Source organism: Delphinus delphis, chromosome 12 (genome assembly GCF_949987515.2).
Source record: "Delphinus delphis chromosome 12, mDelDel1.2, whole genome shotgun sequence".
In the NCBI taxonomy this organism is placed as follows: Eukaryota; Metazoa; Chordata; class Mammalia; order Artiodactyla; family Delphinidae; genus Delphinus; species Delphinus delphis.
This window is the reverse complement of record NC_082694.2, coordinates 26,230,464-26,252,902: the sequence shown is the minus strand read 5'-3', so window position 1 is coordinate 26,252,902 and position 22,439 is coordinate 26,230,464. Positions and strand designations below refer to the sequence as shown.

Below are 22,439 nucleotides of genomic sequence, written 5' to 3'. Positions count from 1 at the left end.
AGATTTTATGATGGGATGGGAAGAAGAAAATGAGAGACCAGAGAAGGGAAAAGATGCCATGTGGTGGATAATTATTCTAGGGGCATCAATCTCTCTCTTTCTCTCTTGTTCTCTCTCTCACTATCACTCTCTGACTCATTCACTCTCTGACTCCTCTCTCTCTCTCTTTGATTCTCTTTCTCTTTGTCTGCATGGACAACCCTCTGTGCATGGAATCCATAGAGCAGATTGAGAAATTCATGAACTTGATCCAGCTTGCAACCTGCTTTATATATATTAATCACAGAGGTTTCTTTTATCTGCCCCTGTGCCCCACCCTCTACTACTGACTTAGTAACGAGTGTTTAAAAGTCAGAAGATTTCACATAAAAACATGGATTTCTGGTTCATCTTGGAAAAGAAAAAAAAGTCTCCTCAGGGCTCATATTCCTGCATGGTGACAAGAAGACCATTTGTCTTTGTAGTTCCCAAGTAGCCAACCTAAATGAGGAAAGCCAGCTGTGAGACAAGAGGGAGTGGTAAAGACTACAGAGAACTAATCATCGCATGGTTCAGTCCGCAGGGATTGAACAGTGTGATGATTAGTTTCTTGTCCTGGAGAGAGTATGGGGGATGGGGTTCTTACCTGTCATTGAGGCAGCAGTAGATGATGGGGTTGTACATTGTAGAGCTCATGGCCAGCCACATGATGGCCAGGTAAACCTGCTGAATAAACTTCTCCAGGTAGAGATCAGGGTTGATGTAAGGCAGGAGGAAGAAGACGTGGAAGGGCAGCCAGCAGACGGCAAAGGTGCATACAACAATAATCATCATCTTAACCACCTGGCAAGAGGGTGAGACAGGTGAGACCACCAGCACATCCTCTCTTTCTCATGTTATTTTCTCTCTTATCCTGCCCCCTGACTGTGCACAATGTGATATGGAGTGTAAAGTAATTATAATAACACCTTTCAAGGTGGAGGAAGGACCATTTATATGTGGTACCAAAGGACTTTGTTTATGTCAGTGATTCTCAGAGGGTGGCCCCAGGACCAGCAACATGGCCATAACTTGAGTACTTGTCAGAAATGCAAATTCTTGGACCCCATTCCAGGCTAACCAAATCAAAAAGTTTGAGTGTGGGACCCAGAATTCAGACTTTGACAAGCCCTTCTGATTGTTCTGATGTGCACTCATGTTTGAGAACTTCTGTGTTATACCATACTTCTGGGCAATGACTGGAGAAGCCAAGGGAGACCAGATTAATGAGCAAAGGGGAATGGGTGTTCAGGAGGTAAAGACCCAGGAATGGGGAGGAAGCAGCAGGGGGAAAGGGGTCATGAGCCAGAGCAGGCTTCTAGGTGTGAAGACTCAGGGAGAGGGAAAGAGAAGGGGTGGGATTTGGACAGCAGCAGCAAGGGAGTGTCAGATGTTTAAAGGGGATATTAATAAAATGGTTTTATGAATACTGGGTGATATAACCCATTCCTTTTTATTCCCAAGAAACCTTCAGAGAAAAAATGACCTAAGAGAGGTGTGGCCAAGATAGTGGAGTAGGAAGACACTGAGCTCACCTCCTCCCATGGGCACACCAACTAGTTACAGAGAAACTATTAATGAGAATGACCTGAAGACTAGCAGAAAAGCTTTTCTTGAACTAAAGATATAAATAAGGAATCACAATGAGATGGATAGGAGGGACAGAGATGCAGTATAGTCAAGACCCACACCCCTGGGGAGGTCACCCCCAAATGGAAGGATGATCACAATTGCAGAGGTCCTCCCCAAGGAGCAAGAGGTCTGAGCCCCACATCAGCGGGGTATGCACTGGGAAGACAAACCCTCAGAATCTCTTGCTTTGAAGGCAAGCAGGGCTTGCACACTGGAGGGCTAGAGAGCTGTAGGAAACAGAGATTCTGCTTTTAAAGAGTGCACAAAAAATCTCACATGCTCTGAGTCTCAGCACAGAGGTAGTGATTTGAGAGGAGCCTGAGCCAGACCCACTTGCTGACCTTGAAGAGCCTCCTGGAGAAGAAGGAGGCAATTGGGAACATCCCTGGGGACAAAAACACCAGTGGCAGCTGTATGGGGGAGCTCATTCTACCATGAGGACACTGGTTTTGGCAAATGCCATTTTGGAGTTCTTCTTCTAGTCTATTAGCTCTGGGAGGTTACCCACCCACCAGTGGGCTGGTACAAGCCCCAGGGCCCTCATAGACCCACAGCCAGCTGCCCCAGGACCTGGCCCTGTGCACAAGTGCGCCAACAGTCACAAGGCAGAGTCGGCAGTGAACTGGGCTGGGGGCCAGCCCCACCTACCAACATGCCCACAGTAGTCAGTCCCAACACAACAGAACGGCCCACACAGCACATATAGGGGGCACCCCTAGAGCATATAGCTCTGTTGATCAGAGGAGAGTGTGCTGCTGGGCCCCACAGGACAGCTCCAACACAAGGTCACTTCTCCAAGATCAGAACATGTAACCAACTTACCTAATGCATAGAAATAAGCACAGAGAAATAAATACACACAATTTGAGGAGACAGAGGAATATGTTTTCAACAAAGGCACAAGAAAACCTCAGAAAAAGAACTAAATGAGGTGGAGATAAGCAATCTACTTGAAAAAGATTTCAAAGTAATGACAATAAATATGCTCAATGAACTTGAGAGAAGAATGGATAAACACAATGAGAATTTAAATAAAATTAGAAAATATAAAGAAGAACCAAACAGAACTGAAGAATACAATAACTGAAATAAAAAATTCACTAGAAGGAATCAACAGTGGATTAGGTGATACAGAGGAGTGGATCAGCAAACTGGAAGACACCCAAGCTGAACAAAAAATTTAAAAAGAAAATAATTAACAAAAAAATGAGTGTAGTTTAAGAGACCTCTGGGACAACCAAAGTGTACAAATATTTGCATTGTAGGGGTCCAAGAAGGATAAGAGAGAGAGAAAGCATCAAAGAACTTATTTGAAGGAATAATAGCTGAAAAGTTCCCCAATCTGGGAAAGGGAACAGACATCCATGTCCAAGAAGCACAAAGAGTCCCAAACAAGATGAACCCAAAGCAGTCCACACCAATACACATTATATTAATATGGCATATATTAAAGATAAAGAGAGAATATTAAGAGCAGCAAGAGGAAACAAATAGTTATACACATGGGAACTCCCATAAGACTGTCAGCTGACTTTTCAGTAGAAATTTTGCAGGCCAGAAGGGAGTGGCACCATATATTCAAAGTGATGAAAGGATAAAACATGCAACCAAGAATACTCTATCTGGCAAGACTATCATTCAGATTTGAAGGAGAGATACAAATTTTAAGACAAGCAACAGCTAAAAGAATTCAGCACCACTAAACTGGCTTAACGAGAAATGTTAAAGGGACTTCTCTAAGGGGAAAAGAAAAGACCATAGCCAGAAAAATGAAAATTATGAGAGGAAAAATCTCATTGGTTAAAGCAAACATACAATAAAGATAGTAGATCAACCACTTATAAAGCTAGTAGGAAGATTAAAGACAAAAGTAGTAAAATCATCTATATCCACAATAAGTAGTTAAGGGATACACAAAACAAAAAGATGTAAAATATGATGTCAAAAACATTAAATGTGGGGGGGGGGGAAATAAAAATGAAGGGTGGTTAGAATGAGTTCAGACTTAAGTGGTCACCAACTTAAAAATAATCACATGTGGGACTTCCCTTTGGTGCAGTGGTTAAGAATCTGCCTGCCAATGTGGGGGACACAGGTTCGAGCCCTGGTCTGGGAAGATCCCACATGCCGCAGAGCCCATGCACCACAATTACTGAGCCTGCACTCTAGAGCCTGTGAGCCACAACTACTGAGGTTGCATGCCACAACTACTGAAGCCGGCGCACCTACAGCCCATGATCCACAACAAGAGAAGCCACTGCAGTGAGAAGCCCTCACATCGCAATGAAGAGTAGTCCCCACAACCCACAACTAGAGAAAGTCTGCATGTAGCAATGAAGACCCAACGCAGCCAAAAAAAAAAAAATCACATGTGTATGTATATATAGTTTGCTATATATAAACATCATGGTAACCACAAACCAAAAAAATCTCTAATAGATACACATGAAAAAAGAGAAAGGAATCCAAACATAACATTAAAGGCAGACATTAAACCACAAGGGAAGAGAGCAAAAAAGAGAAGAAAAGAGAACTATAAAACAACAAAATGGCAATAAGTACATTACAGACCAATATAACCGATGAACATGCATGCAAAATCCTCAACAAAATATTAGCAAACAGAATTCAACAATACCTTAAAAGGACCATACACCATGATTGAGTGGAATTTGTGCCTGGGATGCAAGGATGTTTCAACATCAGCAAATTAGTCAATGTGTTACATCACACTAACAAATTGAAGAATAAAAATCATATGATCATTTTCATAAATACAGAAAAAACTTTTGACAGAATTCAGTATCTTTTTATGACAAAAACTCTCAACAAAGTGGGTATAGAGGGAACATACCTCAACATATAAAGGCCATATATGACAAACCCATAGCTAACATCATATTCAGTGGTGAAAAGGTGAAAGCATTTCCTCTAAGATCAGGAACAAGAAAACGTTGCCCACTCTCACCCTTTTTATTCAATGTAGTATTGGGAGTTCTATTCAAAGCAATCAGACAAGAAAAAGAAATAAAAGATATCCAAATTAGAAAGGAAGACTTCAAACTGTCACTGTTTGCAGATGACAGGATACTATACATTGAATATCCTAAAGAACCCACCAAAAAACTATTAGAACTAATAAACAAATTCAATAAAGTTTCAGGATACAAAATTAATATACAGAAATCTGTTGCATTTCTATATACTAACACTGAAATATCAGAATGAGAAATTAAGAAAACAGTCCCATTTACGACTGCATCAAAAAGAATAAAATACCTAAGAATAAACCTAACCAAGGAGGTAGACAACTTGTACTTGGAAAACTATAAGGCACTGATAAAATAAATTGAAGGGGACACAAGCAAAAACCAAAATATAGCATGCTCACAGATTGGAAGAATTAATATTGTTAAAATGACCGTACTACCCAGGGCAACCTACAGATTCAATGCAATCTATCAAAATATCAAAGGCAATTTCACAGAACTACAACAAATAATTCTAAAACTTATACAGAAACACAAAAAACCCCAAGTAGCCATAAAAATCTTGAGAAAGAAGAACAAAGCTGGAGGCATTATGCTCTTGATTTCAAAAACATACTAAAAGCTACAGTAATCAAAACAATATGGTACTGGCACAAAACAGTCACAGAGCTCAAAAGAACAGAATAGAGATCCCAGAAATAAATCCACACCCATATGGTCAATTAATTTATGACAAAGGAGGCAAGAATTATAGTGGGGAAAATACAGCCTCTTCAAAAAACAGTGTTGGGAAAAGTTGACTGCTACATGCAAAAAAATAGAACTGGATTACATTCTCACATCATATATAAAAATAAATTCAAACTGGATTAAAAACTTAAATAGAAGACCTGAAACCACAAAACTTCTAGAAGAAAACAGGAAGCACCCTTTTTGACACTGGTCTTAGCATTTTTTAAAAAAAATTTGTCTCCTCAGGCAAGGGAAACAAGAGCAAAAATTAACAAATGGGACTACATCAAAGTGAAAAGCTTTTGCACAGTGAAGGAAACTAAAAACAAAAAGGCAGCTTACTGAATATTTGCAAATAATGTATCTGATAGGGGATTAATATCTAAAATATACAAAGAACTAATATCACTCAACATCAAAAAAACCAAACAACTGCATTAAAAAATGGCAGGGACCTGAAGAGATGTTTCTCCAAATAAGGCATACAGATGGCCAAAAGGCACATGTAAAGATACCCAACATCACTCATCAAACCAAAACCGCAATGAGATATCACTTCACACGTGTCAGAATGGCTATATCACAAAGACAGCAGATAACAAGCATTGGCAAGGTTGTAGAGAAAAATGAGCCTTTGTAAACTGTTGGTGGAAATGTAAATTGGTGCAGCCATTCTGGAAAACAGTATGGAGATTCCTCAACAAATTGAAAAGAGAACTACCATATGATCCAGCAACTACACCCCTGGGTATTTATCCAGAGGAAACAAAAACACTTTGAGAAGATACAAGTACCCTGATGTTTATAGGAGCATTATTTACAATAGCCAAGATATGGAAGCAACCTAAGTGTCCATTGATAGAGGAATGGGTATAAAAATATATTTTATGTATATATATATACACACACATACAATGGAATATTACCCAGACATTAAAAAATGAAATCTTGTCATTTGGGACAACATGGATGAATATAGAGGGTATTATCCTAAGAGAAAGTCAAATATCACATCATCTCACTTATATGTGGAATCTAAAAAACAAAACAAAGAAACAAACAAAACAAAAGCAGACTCATAAAGATGTAGAGAATAAAAGGGTGGTTGCCAGAAAGAAGGGGGATGGGTAGGTGGGTGAAATGGGTGAAGGGGATTAAGGGGTACAAACCTTAAATAAGTCATGGGGATGTAATAAGCAGCATAAAGAATATGGTCAGTAACATTTTAATAACTTTGTATGGGGACAGATCATTACTAGAATTATTGTGGTGCTAGTGGATGCAAATGTCAAATCATTATGTAATACACCTGAAATTAATATACTATTGTAAGTCAACTGTATTTCAATAAAAAAGAAAAGCTATCTAGCATCCACACAATGAAATACTATGCAAAGAAGTACCAAAAGAGAAAAATAAAGAATGAGAAATCTCTTTCTATATTGATTTTTGAAGATTTTGTGGATATTGTTAAATTTAAAAATAAGAGGAAGAACAGCGTGTATTTACTATTTGTGTAAGAAAGAAAAGAATATATATTTATTTGGCTTACAAATAAATTTGGCTTACAAATAAATTTATTTGCATTACAATATCTGAAAGGATTAACAACAACTGTGATTATCATACTCTGTGTGTGTGTGTGTGTGTGTGTGTGTGTGTGTGTGTGTGTGCATACACATTTGGGAACTGTGTAGATGGAGGACCTAGAAAGGAGGGAGACCTTTCATGGTAAGACTCAATATATTTCTTGACTTTTAATTTTCGAATAATTTAAGACTCCCAAGAAGTTGCAAAAATAGGTCAGAGAGTTCCCAGGTACCCATCACACAGCTTCTCCCAATGATATCATCTTACATAACTATGCCACATGATCAAAATCAGGAAACTGATGATAGTGCAGTGCTATTAATGGACTGCATTTGGATTTTGCCAGTTTTTACATGCATTTTTTTTTTGGTGTATAGTTCTATGAAATTTTATCATATGCAGAGATAAGTGAAAAACCCACAGCAATCAGGATACATAGCTGCTCCATCATCACAAAGAAACTCACTCATGCTGTCCCTTTGTAGACAGACTCTTCCCCCAGTACTAATCCTGGCAACTCCTAGTCTGTTCTCCATCACCATAATTTTGTTTCTTTTAGTACTTTTTGATGTTTGAACCAAGTAAATGTACTATTTGTCAAATTTTAATAATAAAAGAGAACTGAATAACGCTTCATGCTTTTGTAGTTAAATATGTGTGTTTGTGTTTTAATGACTTGACAGTTTTCAATTAGCCTTAAGGCGAGAGTGAGGTGGCTTATGCCTGTACAGGCAGGCCTAGGTTACGAAAACATTGAAGAAAGATCTCTTCCCTCCCCTCCCTTCCCCTTTCCTCCACTCCCTTCTATTGTTCCCAGGACCCAGGGATGTTTTGTGCCTGCTGCCTCTGGGTCTCCTGAGGCTCTGGGGCTCATAAACTTGCCGGTCTGTCACCTATGCCAGGGTGGGTTAAGTACTGCCTGCCCTTTGCTCACCTTGCGCTTGGCAGAGACTTGCTCGTGGTAACGGTCAGAGGAGTCCCCAGGGATCTCGCTGGCCCACAGTGTGATACCCACTACAGTGTACGCATAGCCTATCACCAGCAGGGGGAGGAAGTAGATCAACACAGTCACACAGATGTGGTACCTGCAACAAGGTGGATGGAAGGGGTCAGTTCAAGAAATAATAGGGTTGGTCAAGCCTTGATGGTTACATTTCTCAGCATTTGCCATTAATAAGCTTTGATAATAAGGCTAGCCACCTGCATTGGAGAGAAGGGTGATATGTTAATGGATAAAGTAGAGAAAGCAAATCTCTTCAACTTATGTTTTTCTTATGGACTTTTTCCATAATGGAGATTCCTATTCAGAATGAAAAGAGAAGAACAAACACTGATCAGAGGGAACTGAATCTGTTGTATACCTACAGCAATTTTAGTTGATGTTAAGTTCAATATTGCTTACCTCTCCCTCCAAAGAGAAAATGAAATCTTAGGCTGCATTAATGGAAGTATAGTCTCTAGAATAAAGGAGGTGATTTTACTGCTCAATACATACTTGTCAGATTTAAACTTAGGGTCAATTTTGGTGCAGGAACATAGACCAACTAGTACATTCAGATGAGAACCATCGTCGTGGTTAATGAGACAATCTATCCTAAATGACAAATGGCTTCATGGATATAAGCATAATTATCTTGGAGAGAGATAAGACTTATCCTAGAATTAAGATCAGTAGGTGAGAGCCACAAAGTTTAAGCTACTTCTAGGCCTGGTCCTTAAATATATATCTCCAGACGGAAGCTGTCTGGGTCTCTGAGTTACCACTTGGAGGACAGATACCAAATGATTTGAGTCTGATTGGAATATGAGAAAGAAACAAACCTTTGCAGTGTTAAACCACAGATTTTGAGGTTTCTTACAACAGCACAACTTATCCTATTCTGTTTAAGATGAAGCTCATTGTAAGTTGGACATTTTAATAAGTTATTTGAATTTTGAGAAAGAGTATTTTTTCTCAGATGGTCCTTGGCATGTCTGGCTAGTTATAGGACTTTCCCCCTGATGTGAGTTTAATGCAAAGCCTCAGCATTCCTGATAATAATAATAAGAAGAAGAACAGCTAATATTTTGAGGGTTTTACTCTAGGTCACTGTGTTCATAATAACATTAATGATAGTATTAATAGCTGAACTGGAAGTTAGATTTTATTGAGTGAATAGCACAGTGCCATGCACTTTACTGGCATTATCTTCTTTAATCCTCAAAACAAATGATTAGGTAGATACTATCATAATCCCATTTTGTAGATAAGGAAACCAAAGCTTAGAATTTAATTAACTTTCCGAAATTCATAGCTGGTAAAATGAGGAGCTGAGATTAGAGCCAGCCACAGAGCCAGCTTCTTTTCACTGGAGAAAAGTCACCCAGTGATATATATATATTTTAATATTTTAATTTAATTTTATTTATTTTTTTATACAGTAGGTTCTTATTAGTTATCTATTTTATACATACTAGTGTATACATGTCAATCCCAATCTCCCAATTCACCCAACCACCACCATCAGCACCACCACTTTCCCCCCTTGGTGTCCATACGTTTCTTCTCTACACTGTGTCTCTATTTCTGCCCTGCAAACCGGTTCATCTGTACCATTTTTCTAGGCTCCACATATATACGTTAATATACGATATTTGTTTTTCTCTTTCTGGCTCACTTCACTCTGTATGACAGTCTCTAGAACCATCCACGTCTCTACCAGTGACCCAATTTCATTCTTTTTTATGGCTGAGTAATATTCCATTGTATATATGTACCACATCTTATTTATCCATTCATCTGTTGATGGACATTTAGGTTGCTTCCATGACCTGGCTATTGTAAATAGTGCTGCAAGGAATATCAGGGTGCATGTGTCTTTTTGAATTATGGTTTTCTCTAGGGGTATGCCCAGTAGTGGGATTGCTGGGTCACATGGTAATTCTATTTTTAGTTTTCAAAGGAACCTCCATACTGTTCTCCGTAGTGGCTGTATCAATTTATATTCCCACCAACAGTGCAAGAGTGTTCCCTTTTCTCCACACCCTCTCCAGCATTTGTTGTTTGTAGATTTTCTGATGATGCCCATTCTAACTGGTGTAAGGTAATACCTCATTGTGGTTTTGATTTGCATTTCTCTAATAATTAGTGATGTTGAGCAGCTTTTCATGTGTTTCTTGGCCATCTGTATGTCTTCTTTGGAGAAATGTTTATTTAGGTCTTCTGCCCATTTTTTGATTGGGTTATTTGTTTTATTAATATTGAGCTGCATGAGCTATTTGTATATTTTGGAGATTAATCCTTTGTCCATTGATTCATTTGCAAATATATTCTCCCATTCTGAGGGCTTTCTTTTCATCTTGTTCATTGTTTCCTTGGCTCTGCAAAAACTTAAGTTTCATTAGGTCCCATTTGTTTATTTTTGTTTTTATTTCCATTACTCTAGGAGGTGGATCAAAAAAGATCTTGCTGTGATTTATGTCAAAGAGTGTTCTGCCTATGTTTTCCTCTAAGATTTTTATAGTGTCTGGTCTTACATTTACATCCATTTTGAGTTTATTTTTGTGTATGGTGTTAGGGAGGGTTCTAATTTCATTCTTTAACATGTAGCTGTCCAGTTTTCCCAACACCACTTATTGAAGAGACTGTTTTTTCTCCATTGTGTATCCTTGCCTCCTTTGCCATAGATTAGTTTACCATAGGTGTGTGGGTTTATCTCTGGTCTTTCTATCCTGTTACATTGATCTATATTTCTGTTTTTGTGACAGTACCATATTTTCTTGATTACTGTAGCTTTGTAGTATAGTCTGAAGTCAGGGAGTCTGACTCCTCCACCTCTGTTTTTTTTTTCCCCTCAAGACTGCTTTGGCTATTCAGGGTTTTTTGTCTCTATACAAATTTTAAGATTTTTTTGTTCTAGTTCTGTAAAAAATGCCACTGGTAATTCAATAGGGATTGAATTGAATGTGTAGATTGCTTTGGGTAGTAGAGTCATTTTCACAATATTGATTCTTCCAATCCAAGAACATGGTATATCTCTCCATCTGTTTGTGTCATCTTTGATTTCTTTCATCAGTGTCTTATAATTTTCTGAGTACAGGTCTTTTACCTCCTTAGGTAGGTTTATTCCTAGGTATTTTATTCTTTTTGTTGAAATGGTGAATGGGATTATTTCCTTAATTTCTCTTTCTGATCTTTCATTCTTAGTGTATAGGAATGCAAGAGATTTCTGTGCATTAATTTTGTATCCTGCAACTTTACCAAATTCATTGATTAGCTCTAGTCACCCAGTGATATTTTCTTCCACTATTTATGCTTATTTTCTGCAATATTTTTTTTCCAAAAAGGAAAACCCACTTACTCACTCACAATTTCTCCTTTATCAATAGTTTGTTTTCAATCACTTCTTTGCAAAGCCCCACAGTTTTACCACTTATTCTGCCTCCTCTGAATGCTAAAATTTGAAACTTGAAGAAACTTGAAGAGTTCTTAAAGTAAAAAGCCACAGATTCAGCAAAGCAGGGTGTTTAGTGCAAGCTGTTATGTACAGACTGGCTGTTCCATGCAGACAGGCTGTTCTGTGCAGACAGGCTCTTCCATGCAGACAGGCTGTTCCAGTCTTACCAGACTTTCAGTGTTCACTTTGATTGTCTCCTCTAGAAGACTTCTTGGGAGCCTCAGTTCTCTAGTCACCACAGCAGTGACTGCATACTTGTTTCCTACCTGATCTCAGTCCCTCTTCCTGATTGCTGTATAGATACTGCTTGAAATCAAAATGTTTGGGGACTATGGTGTCAGGGAGACCCTGGGAACCTGCAGGTTGCACCTATTTCTTCTATCTGTAAGAACAGCCCTCCCTTTTGAAGACCAATACTTACTTGGCGATAAAAACATGTTAACTGAGCTTTGTGGGGTCTTTCTCTCAGAGCGCTGAGCATCTTTTTGGAGTCAGGGATATGATGAGAGAACACTGCAGTCAAGTCACAGATGCTTCTTACCTTGGACCAGTGGTTCTCAAACTTAAACCAGCCTCAGAATCACCTAGAGGGCTTGTACAAATATGGAGGGCTAGGCCCCACTCTGGGCCCCACCCAGTTTCCAACTTAGCATGTCTGAGGTAAGTCTGAGAATCTGAATTTATAACAAGTTCCCAGGTGACGCTGATGCTGGTTCTGGTTCAGACTTTGAGAAACATTTAGACCACTGGTTCTCAAGCTCAGAATCACATGAGAAACATCGGGGGAGATTTTTAAATGATCAGTGTCCAGAGATACTCATGTAATTGGTCATGAGTGTGGGAGCAGAAAACCACAGTTTAGAAAATTCCCCAAACCATTCTGGAATACAGCTGACATTGAGAATCACCTTTTCAGATCCAAGGCCTACAAGCCTGTTGGAACTACTATATTGTTGTTGGAGATTTAATTACATCACTAAAGTATGTATTAACCATATTTTCTAGTTTCTGTATCTGATGCTTTGACATCTTGGGTCTTGCTGATGAATCTAGGAGGGACTGCCTGTCCAGAGCTAGCTAACTCCTAGAGATAACTCCTGCTAGTGTGACTTCATATTCAAACTAAACAACCCAAGGCCCCTACCTGCCGTCTATCTGCTTTTTCGGGGCTCTTACACTACAGGATACTATCCTTCTGCCCTAATCACCCCAGGGCCACCTCAGACATCTATGGGCAGCCCCTACACTGGAGCCCACTGAAATGATTCAAACAAGAAAATGCTAGGCCTGTTTACCCTGCCTCACTGGTTGCTTCCCTCAAAAACATAGTAAAAGACTTTCCTACAGTTTCCCCATGCTCTCTGCCTGTGACCCTCTGTGGGGTGGTGTGCACCTTCCTCTTGGGAACTATGAGTAATAAACTATATTTTCAATGGAAATCACGTCCCGATCTGTTGGCCTCACTGTACGTGAATTAAAAAAATGAAATCTATACTTTAAAACAAAGTGCTCCAGGGAGATCAACTCGATGCTTTGTGACTACCTAGAGGGGCGGGATAGGGAGGGTGGGAGGGAGATGCAAGAGGGAGGAGATATGGGGATATATGTACATGTATAGCTGATTCACTATGTTATAAAGCAGAAACTAACACACCATTGTAAAGCAATTATACTCCAATAAAGATGTTAAAAACAAAAAACAAAGAAAACCCCCACAAAGTGCTCTTTGGAAAATCACAAATCAGACCATTAGGAAAATGCTAAGCTAAATCAGTAAACATAAATTATCAGCTTCTTTTTTTTTTTAAGAAGGAAAAGTTATTTTGTTATTCATTTGTGGGAAAGAAAAAGTATGGACTTAATTTAAACTAAAATGAGTTATAGACAGGTCCATGCTCTAACAGGGATAATTAAGAATAACAGGAATATGCCCCAGCAATTCCACTTCTAGATACATACCCAGAAATGAATGCAGGGACTCAAACAAATACTTGTACACCAATGTTCATAGCAGCATTATTCACAATAACTAAAGCGTGGAAACAACCCAAATGCACCTCAGTAGATGAATGGATAATCAAAATGTGGTATATACATAAAATAGAATATTATTTAGCCTTAAAAAGAATGAAGTTCTGATACATGCTACAACTGGATGAACCCTGCAAACATTATGCTAAGTGAATAAGCCAGACACAAAAGGACAAATATTGTATGACTCCACTTACATGAAATATTTAGAACAGGAAAATTCATAAAGACAGAAAATAGAACAGAGGTTACCAGGAGCTGGGATATGGGGATGGGAGTTACTGTTTAATAGGTACAGAATCTGGGATGATAAAGTTCTTGAAATGGACAGTGGTGACAGTTGCATAACATTGTGAATGTAAAATGATAAATTTTACATTATGAATATTTTATCACATATGTAAATGTCATACACACACACATATATATTACATAATATAATAAAAAACCATAAGAACATTTAATCTGACCTGGGGTCCCGGGTCTCCAGATTTTCAGCCTTCTATTCCCCTCAGATACTCCTCAACTACCTCCAAAATAATAAAAATCCTCCACTGTGATCAAAGGGTAAGTAAATCTTGCTCATATAAACCCCTTTCACATGGAAGTTGCAAGTGCTCAATCCAATGTCCAAGTTATCAAAAATTCTAAATGAATGTAGGTCAAGTGAATGAAATTTAATCACTAGAAAATATGAAAATAAATATATTTCTTCCATCTTGACACATTCTTGGAGAAGTTTTACCTATTCTTGCAGTTAATTGGAGATAAACCTGCATTTTAATATTTTGCCCAAATCATTATTTTAGAGAACTGGTCAATAGGACCTAGTATAATCTTATTTTGTACAGCTTCATGGGTTTTTTTGGCTCTTGAATCTGATAGCTCTCAGAAGTAATATCTGCCTTGGGAGAAGAGATCAGGGATCAGGGATCAGGGATGTGCCAAATGTGAGCCAGGGAAAGAATCAGGAGTGACTGCAATAGACTGTGACTGAAAGGACAGCTTGGTTCCCACATGATGAGATAGATGAGACATGTGCATTGATTTTTTTTGTGTTTTTTATTAAGTCTTTTTAAAAACTGAGGCATAGTTGATTTATAAAATTATATGTTTCAGTGCAACATAGTGATTCACAATTTTAGAGGCTATACTCCATTTATAGTTATTATAAAATATTGACTATATCCCCTATTCTGTACAACATATCCTTGTAGCTTATTTATTTTATACATAGTAGTTTGTACCTCTTAATCCCATACTCCTATCTTGCCCCTCCACTCTTGCCTCTCACCACTGGTAAGCACTAGTTTGTCACTATATCTATGAATCTGTTTCTCTTTTATTATATTCACTAGTTTGTTCTATTTTTTAGATTCCACATATAAGTGATAACATACAGTATTTTGTCTTTCTCTGTCTGACTTATTTCACTAAGTACCTTCCAAGTCCATCCATGTTGTTGCAAGTGGCAAAATTTCATTCCTTTTTATGGCTGAGTAATAGTTCATTGTATTAATATTTATATACCACATCTTCTTTAGTCATTCATCTGGTGATGGAAACTTAGGTTGCTTCCATGTCCTGGCTATTGTCAATTATGCTACTATGAACATTGGGATGCATATATCTTTTTGATTTTTGAATTAGTGTTTTTGGTTTTTTGTATATACATCCAGGAATGGAATTGCTGGGTCATATGGCTAATTCTGTTTTTAGTTTTTTGAGGAACCTCCTTTCTGATTTCCATAGTGGCTGCACCAATTTACATTCTCACCAACAGTGTAGGTTTCTTCACATCCTCACCAACAGTTGTTATCTGTAGACTTTTTGAAGATAGCCATTCTGACAAGTGTGAGGTGATATCTCATTGTGGTTTTGATTTGCATTTCTCTGATGATTAGTGATACTAAGCATGTTTTCATGTGCCTGTTAACCATCTATATGTCTTCTTTGGAAATATGTCTAATCAGGTCTTCTGTCCATTTTTAATTGGGTTGTTTCTTGATATTGAGCTGTATGAACAGTTCATATATTTTAGATATTAAACCCTTATTGGTTATATCATTTGTAAATATTTTCTCCCATTCAGTAGGTTGTCTTTTCATTTTGTCCATGGTTCCCTTTGCAGTACAAAAGCTTTTAAGTTCAGTTAGGTCTCTTTTGTTTATTTTTGATTTTATTTCCTTTGCCTTAGGAGACAGATCCAAAACAATATTGCTATGATTTATGTCAAAGAATGTTCTGCCTATGTTTTCTTCTAGGAGTTTTATGATTTCAAGCCTTGTATTTAGGTCTTTAACCCTAATATCATTTTCTTACATGTAGTTGTCCAATTTTTCCAGCATCACTTATTGAAGAAACTGTCTTTTTCCAATTGTATATCCTTGCCTCATTTGTCATAGATTAATTGACCATAAGTGCATGGGTTTATTTCTGGGCTCTCAATTCTTTTCCATTGATCTATGTGTCTGTTTTTGTGCCAGTACCATACTGTTTTTACTATTATAGTTTTGTAGTATAGTCTGATGTCCAGAAGCATGATCCTCCAGCTCTCTTCTTTTTCAAGATTATTTTGGCTATTCAGGGTCTTTTGCGTTTCCATACAAATTTTAAAATTATTTGTTCTAGTTCTGTGAAAAATTACCTCAGCTTTCTTTTGATTTCCATTTGCATGGATTACCTTTTTCCATCCCCTACTTTCAGTCTGCGTCTTTAGATCTGAGGTGAGTATCTTGTAGGCAGCATTATATACAGGTCTTGATTTATATTCTTTCAGCCACTCTATGCCTTTTGATAGGAGAATTTAGTCCCTTTACATTTAAAGTAATTATTGATATGTACTTTCTTACTGCTATTTTGTTTATTGTTTTTGTGTTGTTTTTGTAGTTCTTTTTGTTTCTTCTTTTTTTCTCTTCTACTGTGATTTTATGACTATCTTAGTGTTATGTTTGGATTCCTTTCTCTTTTGTGTGTGTATCTATTATAGAGTTTTGGTTTGTGATTATCATAAAGTTTATATATATATAATTATCTATGTCTATATATGATTGTTTTAAGTTGCTGATCTCTTAATTCAAACACACTTTAACAACCCTGCATTTGTACTCTCCTCTCTTCTCGATTACTGTTTTTGACTTCACATTTTACATCTAATTGTTTGAGGTATCCCTTAGCTGCTTATTGTGGATATAGGTGATTTTACTACTTCTGTCTTTTAACCTTCCTACTAGCTTTATGCATGGATCATTTCCTACCTTTATTGTATATTTGCCTTTACTAATGAGTCTTTTCCTTTCATAATTTTCATGTTTCTATTTGTGACCTTTCCTTTTTTTACTTAGAGAAGTCCCTTTAGCATTTCTATTAAAGCTGGTGTGTTTGCTGAACTATTTTAGCTTTTGCTTGTCTGTAAAATTTTTGACCCCTTCATCAAATCTGAAGGAGAGCCTTGTTGGGTACTGTGTTTTTGGTTGTAGGCTTCTCCTCTTTTATCACTTTAAATATATCATGCCACTCACTTCTGGCCTGCAGAGTTTCTACTGAAAAGTCAGCTGATGGCCTTATGGGAGTTTCCTTGTATGTTATTTGTTGCTTTTCCCTTGCTGCTTTTAATATTCTTTCTTTAACTTTAATTTTTGTCATTTTAATTAGAATGTGTTTTGGTGTGTTCCTCTTTGGGTTAATCCTGTATGGGACTCTCTGCACTTCCTGGACTTGGATGACTGTTCCTTTCCCAGGTTAGGGAAGTTTTCAGCTATTATGTTTCCAAATATATTATCAGCCCCTTTCTCTTTCTCTCTTCTCCTGGAATCTCTATAAAGCAAATATTAGTGCACTTGGTGTTTTCCCAGAGGCCTCTTAAACTGTCCTCATTTCTTTACATTCCTTTCTTTTTTTTTCTGTTCAGTGATTTCCACTACCCTGTCTTCCAGCTCACTGATTCATTCCTCTGTTTCATTTAGTCTACTTTTGATTCCTTCTAGTGTATTTTTCATTTCAGTTATTGTGTTCTTCATCTCTATTTGGTTATTCTTTATATTTTCTAACTCTTTGTTAAAAACTTATAACTTCTGACTCTGTACATCTATTCTTCTCCCGAGTTCATTACCCTGAAATCTTTCTTGGGTATAGTGCATATCTCCACTTCACTTAGTTCCTCTTCTGGGGTTTTATCTTGTTCCTTCATTTTGAACAAGTTCCTCTGTTGCCTTATTTTTCCCAACTTGCTGTTTTTAATTCCTATGATTCTGGAAGTTTGGTTATATTTCCTGACTGTGGAAAGGTGGCCTTTTATAGGAGATGTCCTGTGTGTCTGGCAGCACACTCCTCTCTCATCACTAGAGCTATATGTTCCCCTATGTGGGCTTTGTGTGTTCTTCTGTTGTGGCAGGTTGACTACTGTGAGTGGTCTGGTAGGCTTGGTTGGCCCTGGTCTGGTTGGTTGCTAGGCCCTGCCTTGTGTGAAGGTTGCTGGACACTAGTTTGTGAGGCTGGGTTACAAGGCAGTTGGCTTCAGAACCCAAGGAGGACCAAGGGCTAGTGCTGACGCACTGGTGGACAGAGTTGGGGTCCAGGAGACTCCAGCATTGTTACCTGCCCACTGGTGGGTGAAGCCATGTTCTGGGGCTAATGCTCGTCCACTGGCAGGCAGAGTTGGGTCCTGGGATCTATCTTCAAGACCCAGGGGTCCCAGAGCTTGTGTCAGACTGCTGGTGGGTGGGGTCAGTTTCTGACACAGTAGGCTGTTTTGTCGGGTGTGTCCCAAAGTGTCTGTTGGCCTGCAAGTGGGCAGGGCCTGGGTTCAGTCAGACCAAGGGCCTGGGTTCAGTCAGTCCAAGCAGGTGCTGGACTGGTGGTGAGTGGGCTAGGTCTTCAGGCTGTGGGGTTGCTGTTGTCCTATGGCTGGGTTCCACCTGTGGTGGGTTATGCTTGTCCTGAGGAGAACATTCTCACTGGTGGGCAAAGCTGGGGCCCATCTTGTCCCAGGGCAGGATCTGGCCTGCTATTGTGTGGACTGGGTCCTCAGGCTATGGGGCTGTGTATGTTCTGTGGCTCATGTCTACCTGTTAGTGAGTGAGGCTGGTCTCAAGGCTAGAGCAGGGTTGGTGGGGCCAGGGATTCTGGGGAATGGGTCTGCCTACTGGTGGGTGAAGCTGAGTCCTGAGGTCTCTGAGTGCAAGGCCCTGGGGGTCCCAGTTTTCGTTCTTGCACTCTGGTGTGTGGGGCCAGGTCCTGGACATTTTGGTGGGCTGGACTGTGTCCAGTGGTGGCTGTGGGCTCAGGGGGTTTTAAGGCACCCTGTTGTAAGTGGGGTGTTAAAGTCCCCTACTATTATTGTATTGCTGATTTCTTTTTTTAATGTCTCTTAATATTTGCTTTATATATATAAGTGGTCCTGTATAGAGTGCATATATGTTAATGTGTGTAGTACCCTCCTCTTGCATTGATCACTTTATCACTATATAATGCCCTTATTTGTCTTTTGTTATAGAATTTGTTTTAAATTCTATTGTGTCTGATCTGAGTATTGCTATCTGTTTCCTTGTCATTTCCATTTGCATGAAATATCTATTTCTATCCCCTTAATTTCATTCTGTGTGTCTTTGGTTCTGCAGTGCATCTCTTGTAAGCAGCATATAGATAGGTCTTGTTTTTTTTCTTTATCCATTCAGCCATTCTATGTCTTTTGGTTGGAGCATTCAGTCCATTGACATTTAAAGTAATTATTGATAGATATGCACTTATTGACATTTTATTACTCATTTTCAAGTTGTTTTTGTAGTTTTTCCCTATTCTTTTCTTTTTCTCTTAGTCTCTCCACTTGTGGTTTGATGATTTCCTTAGTGGTATGCTTGTCTTCCCCTCTCTCTTGTTTTTGAGTATTTACTGTAGCTTTTTGATTTATGCTTACCATGGGGTTCATATATGTTCACTTATAACTATATCTATTTGTTTTAAGCAGGTAGTCCTTTAAGTTCAAACATATTCTAAAAGATCTACATTTTTTATTCCCTTCCCCCATACTTTGTGCTTTTGATGTCACATTTTACACCTTCATATTTATCCCTTTACTGATTATTCTAGTTATACTTGATTTTACACTTTTTTGTCCTTTAATCTTTGGATTAGCTTATTTAAGTTATTGATCCTTAGACTTTCAGCTGTTCTAGTGGGATTTTCCCCTTTCCTACAGAATCTTCATGTTTTAGCCTTTTCTTTTCCCTTTAGAGAAGACCCTTTAACATTTCTTTTAGGGAAGGTTTAGTATTGATTGACTCTTTTAGTTTTTGCTTATATGAAAATTTCTTTACCTCTCCTTCTATTTTAAATGATAATCTTTCTGGGTAGGTTATCCTTGGTTGCAGGCTTTTCCCTTTCAGTAATTTAAATATATCATGCTACTCCCTTCTGGCCTGCATAGTTTCTGCAGAAAAAGCAGCTGTTAACCTTATGGGGGTTCCCTTGTATATGATTCTTGGTTTTTATTTTGCTACTTTTAGAATTCTCTCTTTAATTTTGCCATTTTAATTATATGTCTTGGTGTGGGTCTATTTAAGTTTATCTTGTTTGGGATTCTCTGTGCTTCCTGTACCTAGATATCTGTTTCCCTCTTCAGGCTTGGGAAGTTTTCAGCCATAATTTCATTAAATATATTTTTAACCCCCTTCTCTCTCTTTCCTCCTTCTGGGACCCCTATAATGCAAATGTTGGTATGTTTGTTATTATCCTAAAGATCCCTTAAACTATTCTCATTGAAAAAAAAATTTTTTTTTTTTGCTATTTTGATTGGGTGATTTCCATTATTCTATCATCTAGATCACATATGCATTCTTCTGTATCATCAAGTCTGCTGTTCATTCCTCTAGTGTGCTTTTCCTTTCATTTATTGTATTCTTTACTTCTGACTCATTCTTATTGATATATTCTAGTTCCTTGTTAAATTTCTCACTGTGTTCATCTGTTCTTTTTTCTAATTCAGTTAGCATTCTTATTACTAATGCTTTGAATTCTTTATCTGGTTTATTTCCATTTTATTAATTGTTTTTCCATGGATTTTCTCTTGCACTTTCAATTGTGACAAATTCCTCTGTCTTCTCATTTTGCTTATCTTTCTCTGTCTCTATGCAATTAAGTGAAACAGTTACCTATTGTAGTCTTGAAGATGTGTCCTTGTGTGGGAGTGTCCCTATACAGTCTCCCTATGTCCAGTGGCTTTGGTCAGAGAGCTGGATTTGATGTGAACACAAGTCACATCTTCTTCAGGGTGTGCTGGCAGCTATCATCTTGTAAAGAGCTGGGGCTAGAGATGGAAAGACTAGGGCCAGAGCCAAGTGTGAAGCAGGGCTTCCCCTATGCTCAATGGTTGTTTCTGCCCTATCAGTTGTGGGGTCAGGTCCCAAGTTGCTGGAGCAGAAGAAATCCTGTAGGTTGGGTTCGAGCTGGCTCTGTTCCCTTTAAGTGTGTGTTCTTCTCCCTCCCAGCTCCTGCACCCAGCAGTACTGGTACAAGAGGGACTGTTGAGGGTAGTCAGCAAGGTTTGGGATGTGGGTTGTGGCAGTCTGGCTGCTGTCAGAAATCCAGACTGCCTCTGATGTGCCACCTGTACAATTGCCAATAATGGCTGCCTTTTCCCTGCTCAGACGCTACTTAGGGTTTGAGCTTCTTCAGCATCTCACAGCCCAGCTTTTCCCTTGGTTGTAGCAGTCCTTGCTCCAGTTTGGAGATGCAATGCAAGGCAAGCAGTGTTGGAGCATTTGCTCAGTTCAGGCTGGGGTGCATGCCGGGGAGGTGGTGGAAAACCAGTCAGCCACCAGTGTGATTTAAATTCTCCCTCTCTGCCCGGCTCAGGAGCAAGCAAGTGTTTATGTATTCCTCATGACTGGAGTTCAGGCTTCCCTCTGCTCTCCTGTTAGCGCCACCAGCCCTCCAACCAGCCAAGGGTGTTCATCTTGCTGGCATCAGACTCCAGGGTTGGGGTGGCCAATATGTGGCTCAAACTGCTCACTCCCCAGGGAGGATCTCTGCCTGTGTAATTGCCCTTTTCCTCCTAGTCCCCTTCCAAGGGTACTGACCTGATCGCTTCTCTTCCCTTCCAACCCAATTCCATGTGTATCTTTCTTACAGCTTTGATTGTACAGGAGTCTCTCTGCCAGTTTCCAGATAGTTTCCAGTGAGAATTGCTCCACACGTAGATGTATTTTTGATCTGTTTATGGGGGGAAGTAAACTCTGTGTTCCCTTACTATGCAATCTTGATCTCCCTGCCCATATCTGCTTGATTGGATGATATGGTCCTTAGAGGGAGAGCCCAGTGTTATTTCTCTTTAATTCCTTTTACAACACAGGCACCAAGGAAATATTGGGTTGGCCTGAATGAACTTTTTGGCCAACCCAATACTTCACAGAAAGGTATAATCTCAGGCTTCAAAGGACATTAGAATTCTCACCTCATCCATTCCGTACAGCAAGAAATCCCTCCTGATGGTATCCACCACAGGAGGGGATTCATTGTAAGTTGAAATTTTACAATTATGCTATAGTTATTGTCATTTCTTTTTTGTGAATTGACCACTTGCATAATTTACTTAATTTTACATTGGGGTGTTCATATTGTCTTTGCTAATTTGTAAGAACTCTTTATGGATTCTATCATATCATAGTTAAAATGTCTTTTCCATATAAAAATCATGAAAACATTCACTTATGCTTTCTCTTAGCTTATTTATTTATTTGCATTTAACTATTCAGTCTCTCAGGGATCTACTTTGGTATTATGAGAAAAGGCTCCAAATTTGCTTTCTCCAACAATTGTTAATAGTTTCCCAAGTACCACTATTGGATACTCCATCCTTTCCCTGATGATTTAAAATTGCACTTCTGTCTTATACACTCACATGGCTCTGTTTCTGGGCTTTTGCTCTGTTTCCTGGGTCTATCTCTCTTTTCTGGTATCAGCTTCACACCATCTCAATTTCTGTGGCTTTGTAGTACATTTTTTTAATCCTATG

The 22,439-nt window shown here is 38.6% G+C and overlaps 1 protein-coding gene across 1 annotated transcript in view; it reads right to left on the bottom strand.

The window, feature by feature from the left end:
- TACR1 (tachykinin receptor 1) overlaps positions 1-22,439 on the bottom strand; it is a 93,413-nt gene that overhangs the window by 1,217 nt on the left and 69,757 nt on the right. The window contains exons 3-4 of the mRNA XM_060027736.1: positions 7,897-8,047; positions 626-822 (exon numbers count right to left, since the gene is read on the bottom strand). Coding sequence (XP_059883719.1) covers positions 626-822; positions 7,897-8,047 — 348 coding nt within the window. The remainder of the gene's footprint in view (positions 1-625; positions 823-7,896; positions 8,048-22,439) is intronic.